Below are 20,913 nucleotides of genomic sequence, written 5' to 3'. Positions count from 1 at the left end.
AACCTATGACAAGCCTCCTGAAACTACTGTGACCATTCATATTTTGCACATTTCTTGTGTAGACTATTAAGGAGCCTGGTGGAATTTGTTATAAATTTTACATAATAATTTATTTTGCCAAGAAATGACTAAAGATCTTTAAGTTCATAGGCACTTGGATTTTTTTGGCTTCACATGTTTGTGAGTTAATTGAGGTCTTTACAACTCAACATGTGGCCCGTACCTGGATTAAAATAACAGAGTGATTGACAGCTAGTTGTTTACAGGAAAGCTGCCATAGCAACAGCCAATCACAGAATGACCTTGGACACACCTTCCATCAGGTGACTACTTCAGTTGACAACATAACAATAATAAGTCATTTTCATGGTGTGCATTGCTTATGTGTGTGGTTTGTTTATTTTACATGACAGGAAAGTTTATTACATCATACACGCCATGCACAATAGGATGCTTCAGTTTAGCAGCTGCTGATGCTTTTGACCTCCTACAGAAAGTATATGATTCCTGGTATCAATGAGATAACCCCGAGTCATAGAGGGGGCTGAAAATGGTGTACTGTAACACCAAAAATGGTTGCACATCAATAAAACAAATAAATGAAGCTGATGGTGTTACTCTTACTACATACAAGATATATCTTCATCATGTTAGCCAACAGACATCAAACTGAAATGCCTGCAATATTAAAAAACAAAGTAAATGAGTGCTTTATTAGACACTTCTTCCACAATTTAACAGAATATTTGCATTCTCAAATGTAAATTTTAGTTAGTATTAATGTTCATATTAAACAGGTTTCTGTCTTCTACAAAGCATAGTTTGCTGATAGTGGTATCTGAAATCAGTAAAGTTACATAAATACTTAGTATGAAGTACTAGTTTATATAGAACTTCATACTATGCCTATAGTTAAAAGTCAAAAACTGTAAGAGAAAGGTCAGTGGCATTTTTTAAAGTACTTGTAACTGATTTCATCCAAATGTACATACAAATATACACTGATGAGCCAAAGCCCTAATGAACAGCAGCCCACTGCAAGACTCAGTGCTGCCTGGTAGTGCTGTGAGCACAAGACAATGTAAGGAAAGTGTATTGGTAGCACAGAAGAAAATGGGGAATCATGCTACTGATACCACGGGTCAGAAATGAGGACAGAAATGGACATTAGCGATTTTGGCAAAGGGCTAAATCAAACAATGGAAAATCCAGGATGGAATAACAACAATATGAAAAGGATAAATTGTACTACCACATGGAAAAGGCATTAGTGGCAGACAGACCCATTGAAAAAAGACTGCTAGGTGATATTTAGCTATCACACTAAGTCCTTCATCAGATGTGGAAAAAAAGAACACTCACACATTCACGGCTCACATACATATAGCCACTATCATGACTAGATTAGATTAGATTAGATTAGATTAATACTAGTTCCATGGATCATGAATACGATATTTCGTAATGATGTGGAACGAGTCGAATTTTCCAATACATGACATAATTAGGTTAATTTAACAACATACTTAAGTTAATATAACAACTTTATTTTTTTGTGTTTTTTTTATTTTTATTTTTTTTATTTTTTTTATTTTTTTAATTTTTTTTCTTAATTTATATCTAAAAATTCCTCTATGGAGTAGAAGGAGTTGTCATTCAGAAATTCTTTTAATTTCTTCTTAAATACTTGTTAGTTATCTGTCAGACTTTTGATACTATTTGGTAAGTGACCAAAGACTTTATTGCCAGTATAATTCACCCCTTTCTGTGCCAAAGTTAGATTTAATCTTGAATAGTGAAGATCGTCCTTTCTCCTAGTATTGTAGTTATGCACACTGCTATTACTTTTGAATTGGGTTTGGTTGTTAATAACAAATTTCATAAGAGAGTATATATACTGAGAAGCTACTGTGAATATCCCTAGATCCTTAAATAAATGTCTGCAGGATGATCTTGGCTGGACTCCAGCTATTATTCTGATTACACGCTTCTGTGCAATAAATACTTTATTCCTCAGTGATGAATTACCCCAAAATATGATGCCATATGAAAGCAATGAGTGAAAATAGGCATAGTAAGCTAATTTACTAAGATGTTTATCACCAAAATTTGCAATGACCCTTATTGCATAAGTAGCTGAACTCAAACGTTTCAGCAGATCATCAATGTGTTTCTTCCAATTTAATCTCTCATCAATGGACATACCTAAAAATTTGGAATATTCTACCTTAGCTATATGCTTCTGATTAAGGTCTATATTTATTAATGGCATCATACCATTCACTGTACGAAACTGTATGTACTGTGTCCTATCAAAATTCAGTGAGAGTCCATTTACAAGGAACCACTTAGTAATTTTCTGAAAGACAGTATTGACAATTTCATCAGTTAATTCTTGTTTCTCAGGTGTGATTACTATACTTGTATCATCAGCAAAGAGAACTAACTTTGCCTCTTCATGAATATAGAATGGCAAGTCATTAATATATAATAAGAACAACAAAGGACCCAAGACTGACCCTTGTGGAACCCCATTCTTGATAGTTCCCCAGTTTGAAGAATGTGCTGATCTTTGCATGTTACGAGAACTACTTATTTCAACTTTCTGCATTCTTCCAGTTAGGTACGAATTAAACCATTTGTGCACTGTCCCACTCATTCCACAATACTTGAGCTTGTCTAGCAGAATTTCATGATTTACACAATCAAAAGCCTTTGAGAGATCACAAAAAATCCCAATGGGAGGTGTTTGGTTATTCAGATCATTCAAAATTTGACTGGTGAAAGCATATATGGCATTTTCTGTTGAAAAACCTTTCTGGAAACCAAACTGACATTTTGTTAGTACTTCATTTTTACAGATATGTGAAGCTACTCTTGAATACATTACTTTCTCAAAAATTTTGGATAAAGCTGTTAGAAGGGAGATTGGACGGTAATTGTTGACATCATATCTATCACCCTTTTTATGCAAAGGTATAACAATAGCATATTTCAGTCTATAAGGGAAAATGCCCTGTTCCAGAGAGCTATTACACAGGTGGCTGAGAATCTTACTTATCTGTTGAGAACAAGCTTTTAGTATTTTGCTGGAAATGCCATCAATTCCATGTGAGTTTTTGCTTTTAAGCAAGTTTATTATTTTCCTAATTTCAGAGGGAGAAGTGAGTGAGATTTCAATTGTATCAAATTGCATAGGTATGGCCTCTTCCATTAACAGCCTAGCATCTTCTAATGAACACCTGGATCCTACTATATCCACAACATTTAGAAAATGATTATTAAAAATATTTTCAACTTCTGACTTTTTGTTCATAAAGTTTTCATTCAATTTGATGGTAATACTGTCTTCCTCTGCTCTTGGTTGACCTGTTTCTCTTTTAATAATATTCCAAATTGTTTTAATTTTATTATCAGAGTTGCTGATTTCAGACATGATACACATACTCCTGGATTTTTTAATAACTTTTCTTAATATAACACAGTAGTTTTTATAATTTTTGATAGTTTCTGGGTCACTACTCTTTCTTGCTGTCAGATACATTTCCCTTTTCCGGTTACAAGATATTTTTATACCCTTAGTAAGCCATGGTTTGTTACAAGGTTTCTTACGAGTATATTTAACTATTTTCTTGGGGAAGCAGTTTTCAAATGCATTTACAAAAATGTCATGAAATAAATTATATTTTAAATTGGCATCAGGTTCACGGTACACCTCATCCCAGTCTAACTGCTGTAGGCTTTCCCTGAAATTTGCAATTGTTAAATCGTTGACTGAACGTACTACTTTGGAGGACTGTTTAGTATTGCTGAATGGAGCTATGTCATATATTGTAACTAGCTGTGCACCATGATCAGAAAGACCATTCTCAACAGGCTGAGCATTTAGCTGGTTAAACTTATCTTGGTCTATAAAGAAGTTATCTATCAGTGAGCTGCTATCCTTTACCACCCGAGTAGGAAAATCAATAACGGGTGTCAAATTGAAAGAACCTAGTAATACTTCAAGGTCATTTTTCCTATTACCCTCTTTCAGAGAATCTACATTGAAATCCCCACAAATAATAATTTGCTTCCCCCTGTCAGACAGATAGCACAACAAGGAGTCCAAATTTTTCAGAAATAGATGAAAATTTCCTGATGGGGACCTATATACAGTTACAATTATAAATGTGCCTTTATTTAATTTAAGCTCACAGGCACATGCTTCTATATGTTTCTCTACACAAAACTTTTTTGTTTCTATACTTTTTGCACAATGATAACTTTTGACATATATGGCAACTCCTCCTTTCTCCATATTTTCTCTCATTACATGTGCAGAGAGCTTATAACCACTTACATTTACCTTATCCATATCAGTAACAATGTGATGCTCAGACAGGCATAGTATATCTATTTCATTCTCAGCTTCTAAATCTTCTAAACAAACCAGAAGCTCATCTACTTTGTTCTTTAAACTCCCAATATTTTGATGAAATACACTAACATTATTTTTAATTATACTTTTATGAGAACCTTTCCTTATTCTAACATTTGCAGTACTCTCCTGTCTGAGTTTCTCATTGTGCTTAGGCCTAGTTCCTATAGGCCTAGGAGCTAATGTCCAGTTGTGATTGCATCTAAGGTGAGCAACAAATAATGTTAGGATGGGTGGTGGAGGAACAGAATAGGCGTGAGATGGGGAGTATAAAATATAGTAGGACAGGGGTGGGGGGAAGATGCTATAGCTGCCTTTGGAAGCTTGCAGCTATGTGGTGGTGACTAGAGCTAGTACCACCATGTCCATGCATGCTCTCACAGACAGCACTAGTATCTTACATCATCCCTATCCTACTATCCCTCTGCCTCCCCACACCATGCCTCTTCTGCACCCCCACTATCCATGCAGCAAAGACTTCTGCTCACCTCAGATGAAGTAGGTAGATTCTTTTGGTTGGATACCTGGGAATGAGTATCTCAGAAATAGCATAGCTGATCACTTGTTCACATGCTACTGTTGTGAGCACCTATGAAAAGTGGTTGAACGAGAGTGAAACTGTGAGATGGTGCTGGATGTCCACATATCATCACAGAACATGGAGGCTGAATGTGTACCCACTTGATATAGCAGGATAGGTGGCAATCTGTGGCAGATGAGATGACAGAATACAATGCTCATACAAGCACACCACACAGGTTACATTGTTGAGTATGGGGTGCTGCAGAACATGACCCCAATGTTTTCACATGTTGCTACATAGACCTCGTCAGTTTTGATTGCAAAGAGCACAGGATCATCAAGGGTGCACTATGGATCAATATAAACATGTTGCCTGGTCAGATGAATCATGTTTCTTGTTGCAGCAAGTTGATGCTCGTGTCAGGAAACACCATCCTACAAGCTGCTTGAAACATGCACTGTATGATGGACACAGGCTAGTGGGAGCAGTATTGTGCTATGATGGACATTCACCTGGGCTTCTGTGTGGACTGTGGTGGCAATTGAAGGCACCATGACAGCTGTGGACTATGTTATTATCGACCACCTGCACCCCTGCACCTTCTTAACTCAATGGAACATATCTGGAACACTATCAGGAGGAGTCAGCTTTGAACCCACAAACCATCTGGAATTACAGGAACTGTGTGACCTATTAATAGATATCTGTTGTTATACATATCCAGAAACCTACCACAAAATCATCAAATCCATGCCACACAGAATCCACTAAGGTGGGCATGTGGTCATAATGTGTTGGCTCAACTGTGTATACAGCAACACAGTGTAGTTCCTATAATCATAAGTATGAGTTGACCAGTACTCGTCATAACTTGCTGCCTGCCGAGCTTGCTTTTGCCTATAAATGTATGACTTGATTTGTTCTACATCCGTGAATGCTCCCTTTCATGATTGGACTCATGGAACATTATGTGTGAATAAATGAATGAACAAATCAACTGAAACATCCTGCACTAGTTATCTTACATGTCAATACAATCAGACTATAATGCTTTTCAAAAGGTGGTGTGAGATTTGAAGCCAAATTTTAAAATACTGGTATTATTGACTTCAAGTATGTACCAGAAGTAACAGTTAAAATCTAGTCATCTGAATTCTCCGTAGTCACACACACAAAAAAAGGTGTCGTGGTATAATGTGTGATTAAGTAAAAAAATAATGAGTTTAGTAACAACAAGATGTCGTTAAGTCATGAATCAGAATGGAAGAAAAGTCTGTTCTAAATTCAACATGCAGAAAGTAATATCATGAAAGGGAAGGACAAAATGAATTGAAAATTTTTAATTTTACCAAGCTCTAGAAGATAAATAAATAATATGTTATTACTGACGTTTACAGTTGTATCCATCGCCTTCATAGCCCTGCTGGCATTGACAGCGGTAGCTTCCCAGTGTGTTGACACACGAAGCATGGCTATGGCATCCATGTTCTCCTGTGCTACATTCATCCAACTCCACACAATTGAACTTATCAAGACGTCGATAACCAGGCAAACATTCACATATATAAGAGCCTGGAGTGTTGACACAGCGAGTATTGGAATGGCAGTGATGTCCATCGAGTCCACCTTCTTGCTGGCATTCATCCACATCTGTTGAAATTGTGTGAAAAATATTAGGTAATGGCACAGAATCATAATGCATTTGTGAAAAAATCTTTTATGCTCATAAAATCACCATCATTCCCCTTACTGAAAAGAGAAATACAAAATGAGTTACAAGGGCATAATGAAAAGTAAAGTCTTTGAATTTTTTATGTGAACACTCCTAAAGTTTTTTAAATAAAACAAGCTTTCTTGACATTCCACACATTTATTCTTCATGTCTACATATTTATTTTCCAACATAGTCAACATGGCAGTGAACACATTTCTCCCAGTGAGAGACCAGTTTGCTGATTCCAGCACTGTAGTATGTTTGGCTATGTTGATAATTCCACAACCTCACCTCTGCTTGCACTGCTTCATTACTATCAAAATGAAGTTCTCAAATGTTTACTTTAAGTTTCTGAAACAGATTAAAATTTGAAGGGGCCAAATATGGCCTGTATGGGGGATGATAGATAACAGTGAACCCAAGATTTGTAACTTTTGCAGGTGTCACAGCACTCATGTGTGGTCTGGCATTGTCATGTTGAAGAAGAGGGTGCTCCATGTGTGGACAAAACCTTCAAATTTATGCTTTCAGGTTTCTGAGGGTCCTGCAGTACCTTGCTGGGATTATGATGGTGCCTGTAGGTATGAATTCCAAATGCACCACACCCTGAACATCGAAGAACTCTGTGAGCATGACTGTGCTTGCTGATAGCATGATCTTGAATGTTTTTGGTGTCAGTGATCCTCTGTGGTAGAACTCCAATGATGATTTATTTATTTATTTATTTATTTTGGGTCAAAATGGTGAATGCATTTTCATCACTTGTCACAGTGCTGTTGAGGAACCCATCAGCCTCATGCTCAAAATGCAAAAGACATTGCTGACAGACATCCTACCTCCTATGTTTCATGTCAGGAATGAGCATTCGAGGTAGCTAACATGCACTCATTTTTCTGTACTGCAGTTCTGCAATGATGGCTTGTAAACATTCTTGAGATATGCCACAGTTACCTGAGAGCTGTATTATCTGATGATTTTCTCTGATGAGATCATCAAATTGATTGTGATAACTTTCATTAGTTGCCACATGTGGTTGTCCACTCTGAGCTCTGTCACACACAGAATAGCCCCACCGTTTCCTCATTATGAGCATGAACAACCCAACATGATACATCACTGATGTCAAGACGATCATCACTGTACACAGCCTTCATTCTTCCATGAATTTCAATTGGAGGCACATTTTCTGCAGTTATAAACATGATTACAGTACACTGTTTCTCATGCACCAACATAGTTACATTACACACTGCCATGTTGTACATGACAATCTGAAGTCCTCTACCACCATTGGGTTGTAACGTGCATCAGAAAAATGGGAAAGTCAGCTGAGTAATAAGCACAACATATAATACCTCAACCGACATTGAGAACAGAACAAAAACTTAGGAGACATTACTTTTCAGCATGCCTCAAGTTATATGAATGACAGGGTCAGGGATTTTCTCTGCCTCGTGATGACTGGGTGTTGTGTGATGTCCTTAGGGTTAGTTGGGTTTAACTAGTTCTAAGTTCTAGGGGACTGATGACCATAGATGTTAAGTCCCATAGTGCTCAGAGCCATTTGAACCATTTTTATATTAATGACATGATTTAAAGTTACTGTATTGCACCAGTTTCTTATTATTGAAAATACTATTCTTAACTACATACTGTGAATTTTTTGTAAATGAAGCAAGTGATTCACTTAACCAGTTGTGTGTGTAAGTGTGTATGTGTGTCTGCCTTATAGAGTAAAAGAGCGATACAGAATAGAATCTAGTGTGTAAACGGTATTTCTTGTTTTATTTATACCTTAACATTGTTTCAGCTTCATATATTTGGTTCTACAATGTGTAATTGGAGTCTGTTAACGTACTTGACATCTGAAAATTGAAATAAACATCTTTTGGCATAAGCAGTAACTTACAAGAAACACAATTAAACATCCCTCAGCATTTTCAATAGAATCATTTTGGGTGTTAGACCATGTCATCATGAAACACTAAAAAACTAAGATCCTTATACACTCTCTTATTTCATTTGCCAGGTGGCTACTGACATCACATTCTGGGATGTTTTTGAACAATTTGATAATCAACAGCTTGTATCCACAAGTAGTATTTCCCTGCAGTGAGTTGTTGATGCATACTGCAGCTGTTCTCTCGTGGTCTCTTCTTTATACTGTTGAACCAAGGTCATGTGGACCTTCTGGGTGGTGAACACACACAATCTGATGGACTGGGATCATTGTTCCCCCTATTCATGCTGTTAGAGCTCTTAATTATTTTGATATGGTCTGTTATTTTTTCCCTGCTGCATCTACAGCCGGGCAAGCAAACATACAAGGTTCTTTAAAATTCATAGATTGGCTATAACCCTGATAGTGTTCAGCTGCAAGTTGAGATGTAGATGTAAATGTAGATCGGTTGTGTTGCCCCAGTTGCAAGTAAGATGATGTTTGTTGGAAACACATCACCTTATATTTTGTTATAATCATTGTTGGTTCCCATCACTGAGGGAACAGCTGAAGAAACATAAAAAGACTCATCTATTATTTTCAGTAAATGCACTGTACTTCTCTGAAGCATAATTAATAAGAAGAAGAATACATCTACTAATGCATTTAAGATTTTGCAACAAAATAAATATTTCTGAACACTAAATGTTATGCTTTACAGCAATAGTATTGTTAATATCTAATGTAAGGTGCCACAGTTTACAACAAGAATCAAATCAAAGGTTCTCTAAGAATATGCTGATTCTAAAGCAATATAATAAGTGCTAATCCATCTCCTGATTTCACCAAAATAGGCTTTTTCACATTCACGTCAGAGTTTGTCAATGCCTGCAATGTGGAGAACATCTTTGGAATCCTTTATGGGCCTCAACATGTCTTCAGTCTTGGTTGAATTCCTTCATATTGCAGCACCTTGCTTATGCAGTCGCTGATGCCTCTCACGTAAGGTAAATGAGCAACAGAAAGAGGGTCTTTTGTCCCTTTGTCTGTTTCGTCTTCACAGTATCTTATAGTTCACTGTATGTTCCTATTGCTATATCCATTCACAATGTTATCTGGAGCTTGGTTATTAGCTCTTGTTGGAGGCTGTCAGTGTACTCATCCAGTGGGGCTGTCAGCGCATGTAGTACAGAATTCTTTTGTGCTGGATGGTGGTACAATTTCACATGCAGGTGTTTGTTGCTGTACATCAGTTTCCAATAACCATCAAAATGAACTGAGTGAGCTCCAAACAACATTATGTGTGAATGGATATAGCTGAAAAATGGCAGCTTTACATGAACTGGCTTCAACAGTATATACAAGCAGCCACAAAAAAATGCCAGTGTGGCATCAATGTCTCACTGCAGGAAAACACTAAACCTGGGTACAAGCTGCTGATTTTCTATTGTCAACCAATCACCTGCCACAGTAGCACATGAAATAACCTACCATACAGTCACCTTTCCATAACAATCTTTACTTCAAATCACCCAATGGCATCCCAGTATGTGATAATGGTAGCCATCTGATACTGAAATGAGACAATGTATAGGAGAAGACCATTATCAGAATATAGCAGTTGCTCACCCTGAAGAGAATCACTGCAAGGATGGTCAAAATCTTTGAGTTTTAGTTGTTTTAAAGTTAGTTAATGAAGTGGTCTAACATGCAGAATTGCCGCATGGGGTAACCACACAGTCTGAAGTGCCTTGTCATAGTTTGTGTGCCTCCCTCCCCCCTTCCCCCCGCCCCCCTTAATTGTTTTCAGGAGGTGGTTTCACTTTGGAACCATAAGGACATCCAGTTTTCAACTACCCTTCATTTCATGCGATTTTTTTGAAAACAAATGAAATATTTTCCTAGACATAATCTCACATCTCAAAACTTCCATAAACTCATAACGCCTAAAACAAATTATAGTCCTAAATAACAAGCAAAAATGGGCCTAAAGTTTAATACATGTCACTTTTCTCTTGTGTGTGTGTGTGTGTGTGTGTGTGTGTGTGTGTGTGTGTGTATTTTGTGCTCACCCTGACAAAGCAGCAGATATAATCCGCACTCTAGCTGGTACAACGAATGTACTTCAGTGGTTAGATAGAGAATTTTTGCACTAGCAAAAGTCATTTAAAGAATGTTTTCCTCTCCTCATTTTCAGAATACAACAAAATAAGCATAGCTTTACTCGTATGACACTGAATATTAGACCAGATTCATCGCTAATTCTGGTCCAATTTTATCAAGAAATTCCTAAGCCTGTCTGTGATCCACAGGGCTTCCAAATTTCATCCTTATATTCACAGTGCACTATCCTTGATGACCATCATCATTGAATATGGTGGCAACCTGAGGAGAAGTTCCATTCTTCCAGTTTTTTCAAGAGGCACAGTGGTGTATAGTGTGAGGAGCCATGAGGTATGACTTCAGGTCACTTCTGGTAGTAACTGATGGAACTGTGATGGTGTAATGGTACGTCATGGGTATCTTGCAGCCTCATGTGTTACCTCTCATGCAATACTATCATGGTGCAATTTTACAGCCGGACAATACTCATTTACAAAAGGCACGTATTTCTCTGAGCTGTCTGCATGACCTGCAAGATCCCTAGAACTGTCCCCAGTAGAATATGTGTGGGACCAGCTTGTACAATAGCTCCATCTCAATGCCAGAGTCTGCAATATCAAAGACCAGTTACAATAATTTTGGGCCAGTTTTCTTCAGGAGAGGACACAATGGATCCATGATGCCATTCCAACAGAATCAGGGCATCCATCCCGGCCAGGGGGGGGGGGGGGGGGGGGTGCAATATAATACTGATAATTGAGCTCAAACTGCCAAATTCCTTATGTAATCATTGGAATAACTTTGTATATCCTCTGACCCATTAACGTTCATTTCATTTCCTCCTCCCCGTCAGTGTGCTTCACTTTTTTTTCAGCCAGTGAATTTTTTGTCAGTCAGTGTCTATCTTCTTCCTTAATATTTTCATTTCTCCCATCTTGGCTTTGTTTCCAAGATAGGAATCGCTGAACATGAAAGCTGAAATTTCACAGTCTTTTGTATTTGGACTGTCCTTGCTCATATTGTTTAAGTTTAAGTGGTGGTTAAGCAGAGGATCTGGTTTCATCTTACTGTATGTGCACCTTGCCAGACAGAAGAGAGCCACTCACATACACACACAGACACACACACACACACACACACACACACACACACACACACACAGAGAGAGAGAGAGAGAGAGAGAGACAGAGACACAGATTATTAAATCATAATGATAATTAATTATATTTGCCCTTTTTAACACTACATAACAACAACTACAGTGTGTTATCCCCAGTTTCCTGTTAAGCTTGATGAGTTGTTTAACAGCGAATCAACACAAAAATACATAGGCTTTGTACAGGGAGGTAATACAAGGACCATTCCAGTATTGGTTTAAAATATTTAGTACTGTTTTTCTACTTGTGATATGTATTTTTACAAAATATCATACCCATTATTATCTATACTGTTTATTATTTTCCAACAGAAATGCTGACGAAACAAAAAAACAAATTTTTGAAACTATTACAAAAGCCATTTTAATACAAAAGCTACAGTTAAGTCCACAAATATTATCATTTTCAAATTATGTGACACTAAATGAAAATTTATCAGTACTTTAGAGCTATTATTAACATAAAACTCACCATGGCACAAATGACCGTCTCCAGAAAATCCAGTGTTGCAGTGACATGCATAAGTAGTTTGTAAGTTGAGACAAGTAGCATTTTCATGGCACATATGTCCCTTATTGCAGTAATCCACCCCTATGCAAGCCAGCAGTAAAAGAAAATGCACGCATTTACAGGTTAGTAGATGATAATGAGAGTCAGTATTGTTATATAAACAGGCTGGCATCAAATCCATATCGTTAAATTGTTGAAAAGCATTTACAAAGAAAGTGAAAAACATTAGTAGACATTCTCTCATTAATGGAGCACACAGAAGAAAAAATACCAAGCAAAGTACAAAAACCGGATGTAAAATTGTTGATAATAGACAACTTCCTTTCAATATTTCCTAACAAAACTTTTGATTAAAACACTTGAGATATTTTAACAGGTTTCTAAACAATATTTCTTAATTTATTATCAAATGAGATAAAAGGAAGATGCAAAATTACGGTATATTGACAAATTTTACAATAACAGACTTGGATTCAATTCATGTAGGGGTAAGGACTATTCTCTCATCTATTCATCCTACTTCACCTCCTAATTTGATGGCCAAGATAAAGGCTATCTGGATATACATGTTTCCACATCTTTTCTTTAGTGTCACTCTCAAAGAACATCTAGAGTTAGAATACTTCTCGCTATAATGTGCCTCAAATATGTTATGGAGGTCCATTGACTACTGACTTTTCCTTGACATTGAAAGTAGAATAACTTGCAGCTAACCCACTGAGTGCTCTGGACATATTAACAAATGGTGCCATGGTGTCCCCAAGTACCAAAAACCCATTTTTAGAACTGCACATGTTTCCCACAGTGCTAGAAATATGTTTACTCCAAATGATACTGATGCGTTTAAACAAACTGCTCTTCTGGTATCCATATACTATGAATGTGCTAAAATTCTATATTTCCTCTCCAGCCTCCCCACAGCTAATCAAACACAGGGTTCTTGTGCATATTTGCTGCTCTTATCTCGTGTTGATTTTTTTACTCCACTTTTTGTTACTGAACAGTCTTCACTATTAATATCTAAATATTATTTTCATTGTTGTTTTTTCTATAAAGGCAGAGTTGTTTTCAGTTTTACAAAGAAAGTGCCATGTCATCATATTTACAAGGAATCATTGTGGCAACTGGCCAAAATTGTAAGTAAGTGTTAAAGTAATTGTCAATTTCTAATATACAGTTTTTTTATGTCAATGAAAACTATTTTGACATCTTAATTTTTTGGCTGTGAAGGCTGCCAGGGACCATTTATTGGGCTTATGTGAATTAAACACATTGATAACTTCTGAAAACTGTTCTGTCACACAAATATCTGCAGCTCAAAACTGTCTATGGATGAATTATTGTGCTAGCAGATGAACATGGAAAACCAGACATTTTATGTGCTTAAGTGCAAACATTTTCCATTAGTTTTTATCTTGACTGTTATTAGTATCGAATGAAACAACATGCTCACTATTATCACCCCTGTGTGTGTGTGTGTGTGTGTGTGTGTGTGTGTGTGTGTGTGTGTGTGTGTGTGTGTCTGGAGCTTACGGCTGCTCATCAACGGTAAGGTTACCAGTGCCCTTACACACATTTGAAGAAATGAGTATGGATAAAATTGTGACAATATTAACATAAGCACTAAGAAACAAAAAAACTAAAATGTGCTATACAGTTAATTAAAACACAAGTAAAACTACAAAGGAGCTAAAAGAGAGGCACAGGCACAGAAAAATGTGACTGCCTGAATGTTTACGAAAAACATGGTGAGCCAGTCACCCTGCTAACACATTAAATTTTGGGATAAATATTGGACAACTGACAAAACTTCAAAACTCTAACCACATTTACATGAATGTTACCTAAAATAGACAACAGACCCATCTTCAAATCCACCATGGTCCATTGGTCGGAAAATAAAACACAATCCGATAAAATGTGGCCCATAGTGATCTGGATGTCACAAGCACCACACGTTGGAGGGTCCTCTCAACAGGGCAAGAAGCAATGTGCCAGAGAGCTGTGGCCTATGTAAAGACAAATAAGGAGGACCTCATCCTGTCAACATGGCTGGAATAAGGTATGCCACAGCTGCATTGTGGGCTTTACTATACAGAGCTTACTGTCTGTTGGACAAAGCTTATTTTCTGTTGCTTCCAGCCACTCATCCTCTCACTGACACAAGACTCTGGAGCTCAACAGCGAGGCTATAGCATGCAGGGGGATGGCATACTGAAACAGCTGAAGATCAGGACATGCCTTCTTGCAGCTAGATCCACATTTTCACTCCCAGTCATTTTAGCTGGAGGAGGGCATTCTGGATATTCTGGTCTACTTTATCCACTGGATACAAACACTGTAGACAGTGAAGGCCACTTGGAGAATTGGAGCAGACTAGAAATTCAGCACTGGAAGAAAGTCTCATCTGCTCCAGTGCCATCAAAATTGCACGTAATTCTGTGTCGAAGACAGTGAAGTCTTGGGGCATGGGTCCTTGAGGACACGATCAAGACAGCTACATAGTTCAGGTGCTCATATAAAATATCAGAAAATATCACATGAAAAACAGAAGCAGGAGTGCAAGCTCTCCTATACTGCACCAAACCTAAAATTACGCTGGGCCTCTGCAGTAATCATGGTGGCAGATGGTTAAAACCCTGGATATGAGGTTGTACTTGCTCCACACCCAGTGACTCCTGCATACACTGTACACAGATCCTAAATAGTATTGTGGCTCATGAATGATTGGAGAAAAGGCATTCCAGAGGCAGAAAAGCAACAGTATGGTATGTTGGTGAAGTCAGAGCTGCAAGGAACTTACATATCTGATGCACCATGAAGAGTTGTCACTGGATGGTGGGTGGCAGTTCCCCAGCCTCAGCACAGAGACTGGCTATGGGACTTGTCCTACAAGCACACATGGCCAGCCAAATCCCCTAATTTTGGACAGCATTAGTGATCTTCAAATAAAAAGGCCTCACCAATTCATGCACTGTGCACCCACAGTCCAACCACAAATGCTTGAAATCCCTACAAAACTGGAGCAGGCATGCTCTGTCTGCTTCCCAAGGCCTGTGACTAAGACACTTTATGATGTTCAGTGCCTTGAGAGTTTTGGCTTTCATATCTCTCAGGTGTGGCAACCATGACAATTTAGCATCAAAAATGAGGCCCAGAAACCTCACTGAGTCCCTAAAATGTAGGATGGTGCCCCTCATGTGCAAGTCAGGTAAATTGAAAATACAATGAGAATGATTAAAATGAACACATATACACTTATATGCTGAAAACTGAAAACCCATCTTTACAACCCACTCCTCTAACCTCCGCACTGTAAGTTACAACAGATGGCTCACTGTTGCAACTCTGGAGAAGGAACAAAGAACAACACAATCGTCTACAAATAAGGAGCACTGTACAGGACTCCTTACCATACACATAATACTATTTATGGCTATAGTAAGGAGGATTACACTTAAAATGCTGCCTTGAGGGATGTCATTCTTCTGCTCAAAATGATCTGACAGCCTTTCACCAACTCGAGTTTGAAAAAACTGCTGAGACAGTAAAGACTATAGGAAGATGAGGAGGTGGTGATGAAAGCCCCATTGATGCAGTTTCGTCAGAATACTGTATCTCCAAGTAGTGTCATATGCCTTACTGATATCAAAGAATATGCTAATAAAGTGATGTTTACATAGGACAGATTGCTGAATAGCCACCTCTAGCAGTGTCAGGTTGTTGAGAGTGGACTGAAATCTCCAGAATCGACACTGACAGTGGATAAGGAGTTGCCTGGTCTCTAAGAACCAGACCAGGTGACGGTTAATCATTCACTCCAGAGTCTTTCATACCCAGCTTGTTAAAGTGATGCACCTGTAACTTCTGGGAGATGTGTGGTCCTCTCCTGGTTTGAGTTGATGAATTAGAATTGTGTCCCTCAATGAATTGGGGAAGTTACCTGCCTGAAATATAAGATTAAAACTTTTGAAGAAGATTTCCTTTGACTCTGCTGGCAAATGTCGATGCACGTAGAACCAGATTTGGTCATGAGTGGGTGCAGTGTCACAAACCTCAAGCAATGTCAATTCCAGCTCCCACATGGATAAATGGGAGTTGTGGGACTTAGAACTGTTGGACCTGAAGTCCAATTTGCCCCTCTCTACAGTCACATGGTAGTGACAAAATGCCAGATCCTAGCTTGCACTGGCAGTAGTTCTTGCAAAATGCTCAGCCAGCATCTGAGCAATGTCTCTGGGTGTTGTTTGAAGATACCTCTGTTTCAGCACTGCTGCTATTGGTAAATTTGCAGAAATCCCCTGGATGGCTTTGCATACTTTTTTAGAACAAGTGGAATGGTTGATAGAGCCAAGGAACACTTGCCATGACCTTTTCTTGCTCTCCTTAATTATGCGTCAAGCCATGGCTGTTTCAACTTGAAAAGTGATGAGCTCTTCTGCTGTAGGGTGACATTTCAATCATCAAAGAGCCACACAACTGTTCCAGATTGATGAAAGGTACTCATGTGTCCACCAAGGTGCAGGTCACCTCCTAAGATGACTTGAGGATTTTGAGATGGATAAGTCAGCAGCATGATGAATCACTCGTGTTATGTGGTCCACCCGTTCCTGGATGCTGTTGCTGTTCAAACATAGCCAGCTGGCTGAACAGCATCCAGTTAGTCCTGCTGAACATCCATTTTGATGGCCTCTCTTCAGGTAGTGCTCCATCCAGTGGAGAATGTGGAGTGGGAAGGGGTCACTGGAATGAAGGTAATCAGTGACCTCCCAATGAACAGAATCTGTGAGGGCTGGAGAGTAGAAAGAGAGGTCGACAGCTGCAAATGACCCAGTAGCAGTACAGAAATGAATGTGAGTACCTGTATGTAGGATGAACAGCTCATGAGATGTCATGAGGCTCTCCAAAACCCAGCAATGAGAGCAAGTAGAGGTAGAGCATGATGGGAATTGAAGTCTTCCAGTAGGAGAAATGGTCATGGGAATTGTTCCACAATTCCACAAAGCCTATGAGAGCCTCAGAGTCTATTGTATCTTATGGAGGTAGAGAGAGTGAGCAAACAGCGACCCACCGACATCCATGAATTTCCACAGCAACTGCTTGCAGGTCAGTAACCTGGAGGAGAGCAGAGTTATACACATTATCGACATTCACAGCAACCCCTCCATTGCTCTGTCCCCGATCTGGTCATCCTGAGAAGTCAAGAGAGACATCAGATAGTATGACATCAGCATCACTGGACTGTTTACAACCTGACTCTGTAGGTTTCAGAGCCACAGCTGTAGCAGAGGTAGTGACAGCACTGGATGGTTGATCAGACTGAAACTTTGGAGAAGCAGGGAGCACTGCAACATTAGTGACAACAGACCTGTCTGATGTTTTGGGAGGAAGTGTGGGCTTTGAAGGAACAGTAGCAGCACAAGTGCACTGGCAAATGCAGGTACTAGCACTAACACTAGCAACCTCCATTTGAGTAGCAGCACCAGTCATCTGAACTTGTTGTTTAAGAACAGACGCAAAGAAGGTAAGCAAACTTCAGGAGGCTGCATGGCCTTATAGATCATTTTGGCCTCAACATACAAGAGATACTTGGTTGTTTTTATTTCTTGCATCTTCCCTTCTTCAAGGAAGACACTATGTACAGGGTGATCCCCAGAGCAGTTTACACACTTATAGGAGACGAACAACCATCATCTTCATGGATGGCCTTACCACATCGGCCACAAGTGGCTGCTCCCTTACAACCTAAGTTGGTGTGCTCCAAAGAGCTGGCATGGAAAATAGTGCACTGGGTTAGGAAAATAATGCCACACACTGAGATGGAGGAGGTCTTGTGCTGCTGAAAGCAGGTACAAACGAGCCTGATATCATAAAATCACCATCCACCCATTTCATAATGTTCTGTATATCAACAATGCCTTCCTGGGACCCCTCAGCTTTCAGTTCTTCTTCAGGATTGTCAACCAAGTCACAACATCCTTGCCATAGTTCAAGGTGTTGTGCAGTTCACTTTCTATTGCACACTCCCTGAGGCACTGAGCTTCCTCGATGTTCTTCACTTGTTGGAAATTGGATGTTTCTACCAACAGGGCCTCTTGACAGATTTTAAACTTCCGGTGAGTTCCTGTAAACCCTTTTGTATGTTAAAAGGTGAAACTTTCTAGAATATCTCCTCTTTCTGTTTACTTATAAGAAACATGTTCCAGCCACCAGCAAGTATTCTGTTACTAGATACTGAAAGAATCACTGTAATCTCCAAGTATGGAGGACTGGCTACACATCCCCTCATGTTTTGTTGGGTGTTGGTAACTACCAGCAGCCCACCCTTTCCTCTGGAGGAGGAAGTGAAGATTTCAAAAGGTCCATGCTGGTCCCACAAGCCGCTAGGGAAATAAAAGTTCACCTAGACAGAGCCCCACATGCCTAGGTCAGCCTTATACAACTGAGGTGAGGCAGGTTCCCTAAAGGTTGCCCACTAATGACTGTTCCACCTCAACTACCATGCATCTCATCAGCACATAGCACACCTTGATATTGAGGGTTTATTTTTTTATAGAGGTTTTTACCATCCTTGTGATCAGGCAGTCAAGCCAAGATTCCCATTTCCTATGACACATGACATTCCATCATCACGCAACGTTGTGGTTGCTGAAGCATGCCCAGAGGTTATGGTGACAAAGGACTGATGGCACTTACCAATCCCTGGCTCAGGGTTCCCAAATCACCAAGCTGATACTCAGAAAATGAATGCTAAGGGGTTTATCATTCACATCATCAGGAATTTTTGTGTTAATACTACATGTGCATATTGTGTCATGACTTTGGGGTACTACTTCAGAACATGGCTCTGTGAAAGTCTTTGACTAAAGGCTAATTGTACATGTAAATTTGAAGGTAAAATAACTAAAATAGAATACCTCCAGTGGTCACAGGATCCTTTATTTGTTGTAATACATCACATATAAAATGTCATGCTTTAAAAACAAAGATGATGCCTAGAAACTACTAGGCTATAAAGAAAACCATTATTTCAGAATAAGTCTTAGCCTTGTGGAGGTCTTTGGCCAAATTGATGAATGCATATGTTAGAGTAAATATTTCAGGTGATACACAAATCCTTTTCTGTCAAAGTTTATAAAGCTTAAACTTCATACTCATTTATGCAATCAAGTGATTTATTGAAAAAGTTTACATTTAGTTTTTAGTCAGAAACATCCATAGAGCCATGTTCTGAAATAGTGTTTCATTTCTCTACTAGGCAGTGCCACAGTTTACCCAAAAGTCAAACACAACACGCACTTCATATTAATACATAACTCCATCTGATGTTGGAGATTAAAATCTTTAAAACACATAGTGGATATAAATAAATAGGGACTGGTAACAGTAGGCTTGTTGTTTCATTTGAGATCTTAAAAGTGTTTTTTTCATAAGCAATCTAAAAGAATAAAACAAGTTTCAGATCACCAGCATTTTCAAAGCTGGGTGCTGGGCTGGATCAGGTGACTGAGATTTTAGGTTCCTTGTGCAAATATTTCACCAAAGATGATCAGGTATTGATAAGTGCACTGCATTGGTGCCAGTGGAGACTATCAGGAGATGTGGCTCCACTAGGTATGAACTGAACGTCAACAGGATTGGGAAAGGTGGTTTGTAGTGTAAATTTGTGATAGTACATCAGGCGAGTGTGGGCCACATATGTCAAATACCAGATATTATGGGTATTGGAGAGATTATCCAGGCCCAGAATGAAAGTAATTTATATTATTTAAATTCTACAAAGACACTACCTTTTCATCTGTCATCTTTCCACTGGTACCACAACAGTCGACTGATTCATGCCAGAATATGCTGAATTGTTCTCAGCAAAGCCACCCTGCCAGGCAAATCATCTGACTTGTGAGACTGAGAGCTGAGACTGAGACTGAGACTGAGACTGAGACTGAGGGCTCTTGGAGTCATGGTTGAAAAATCTCTCTCCTCTGCTCCTAGGGGTCACTTAGAGCAGACATTAAATGGTTTAGTTTCTTTACCTTGGCATTTTCCCTTTCCCTCTGAGATGGGCCTGGGGCTACTGGAGTTATCTTCTCTTGTCTCCCTGGCAATCCTTACCACATATTTGCCATGAGAAAATGAACTGGGAAGTTCCTTTTTCTAAGCTTGAGTACCATATATTAATTACAAGCCCACAACACTTTCCAATCCTGACTACATCTCCAAAGGGATGTACAAACTGGCATCAGAATCAGGATGCCAAATGCATGCTGTTTTCACTTTCAGATGCTGCATAAAAATTACTAAGCCATGATTGGATGCTTGAAACTTTTGTTCAGGACTATCTGGCTCCATGGTATGACTCATCGGACGTGTGTATGGCACAGTCAGTCCGAGCTGCCTGCCACAGTCTACCCAGAGCTGCCATCACCAACGTCACCACTGTTGAAGCTATGCCTTAGGCCATCCAACACTGCCAACACCTCTGCCACCCTTGCACAAGTCCATGTTGTGGGTACAAGGACCCAGCACCAGCCCGAAGTGTGGAGTCAC

At 39.0% G+C, this 20,913-nt stretch overlaps 1 protein-coding gene across 1 annotated transcript in view; it reads right to left on the bottom strand.

The window, feature by feature from the left end:
- Positions 1 to 20,913, bottom strand: part of LOC126475099 (protein kinase C-binding protein NELL1-like) — a 980,737-nt gene that overhangs the window by 215,525 nt on the left and 744,299 nt on the right. The window contains exons 9-10 of the mRNA XM_050102677.1: positions 12,328 to 12,447; positions 6,333 to 6,593 (exon numbers count right to left, since the gene is read on the bottom strand). Coding sequence (XP_049958634.1) covers positions 6,333 to 6,593; positions 12,328 to 12,447 — 381 coding nt within the window. The remainder of the gene's footprint in view (positions 1 to 6,332; positions 6,594 to 12,327; positions 12,448 to 20,913) is intronic.

The sequence above is a fragment of the Schistocerca serialis genome, chromosome 4 (assembly GCF_023864345.2).
Source record: "Schistocerca serialis cubense isolate TAMUIC-IGC-003099 chromosome 4, iqSchSeri2.2, whole genome shotgun sequence".
Taxonomy (NCBI): Eukaryota; Metazoa; Arthropoda; class Insecta; order Orthoptera; family Acrididae; genus Schistocerca; species Schistocerca serialis.
The sequence above is the reverse complement of the archived record's forward strand: the minus strand, read 5'-3'. Positions and strand labels throughout refer to the sequence as shown.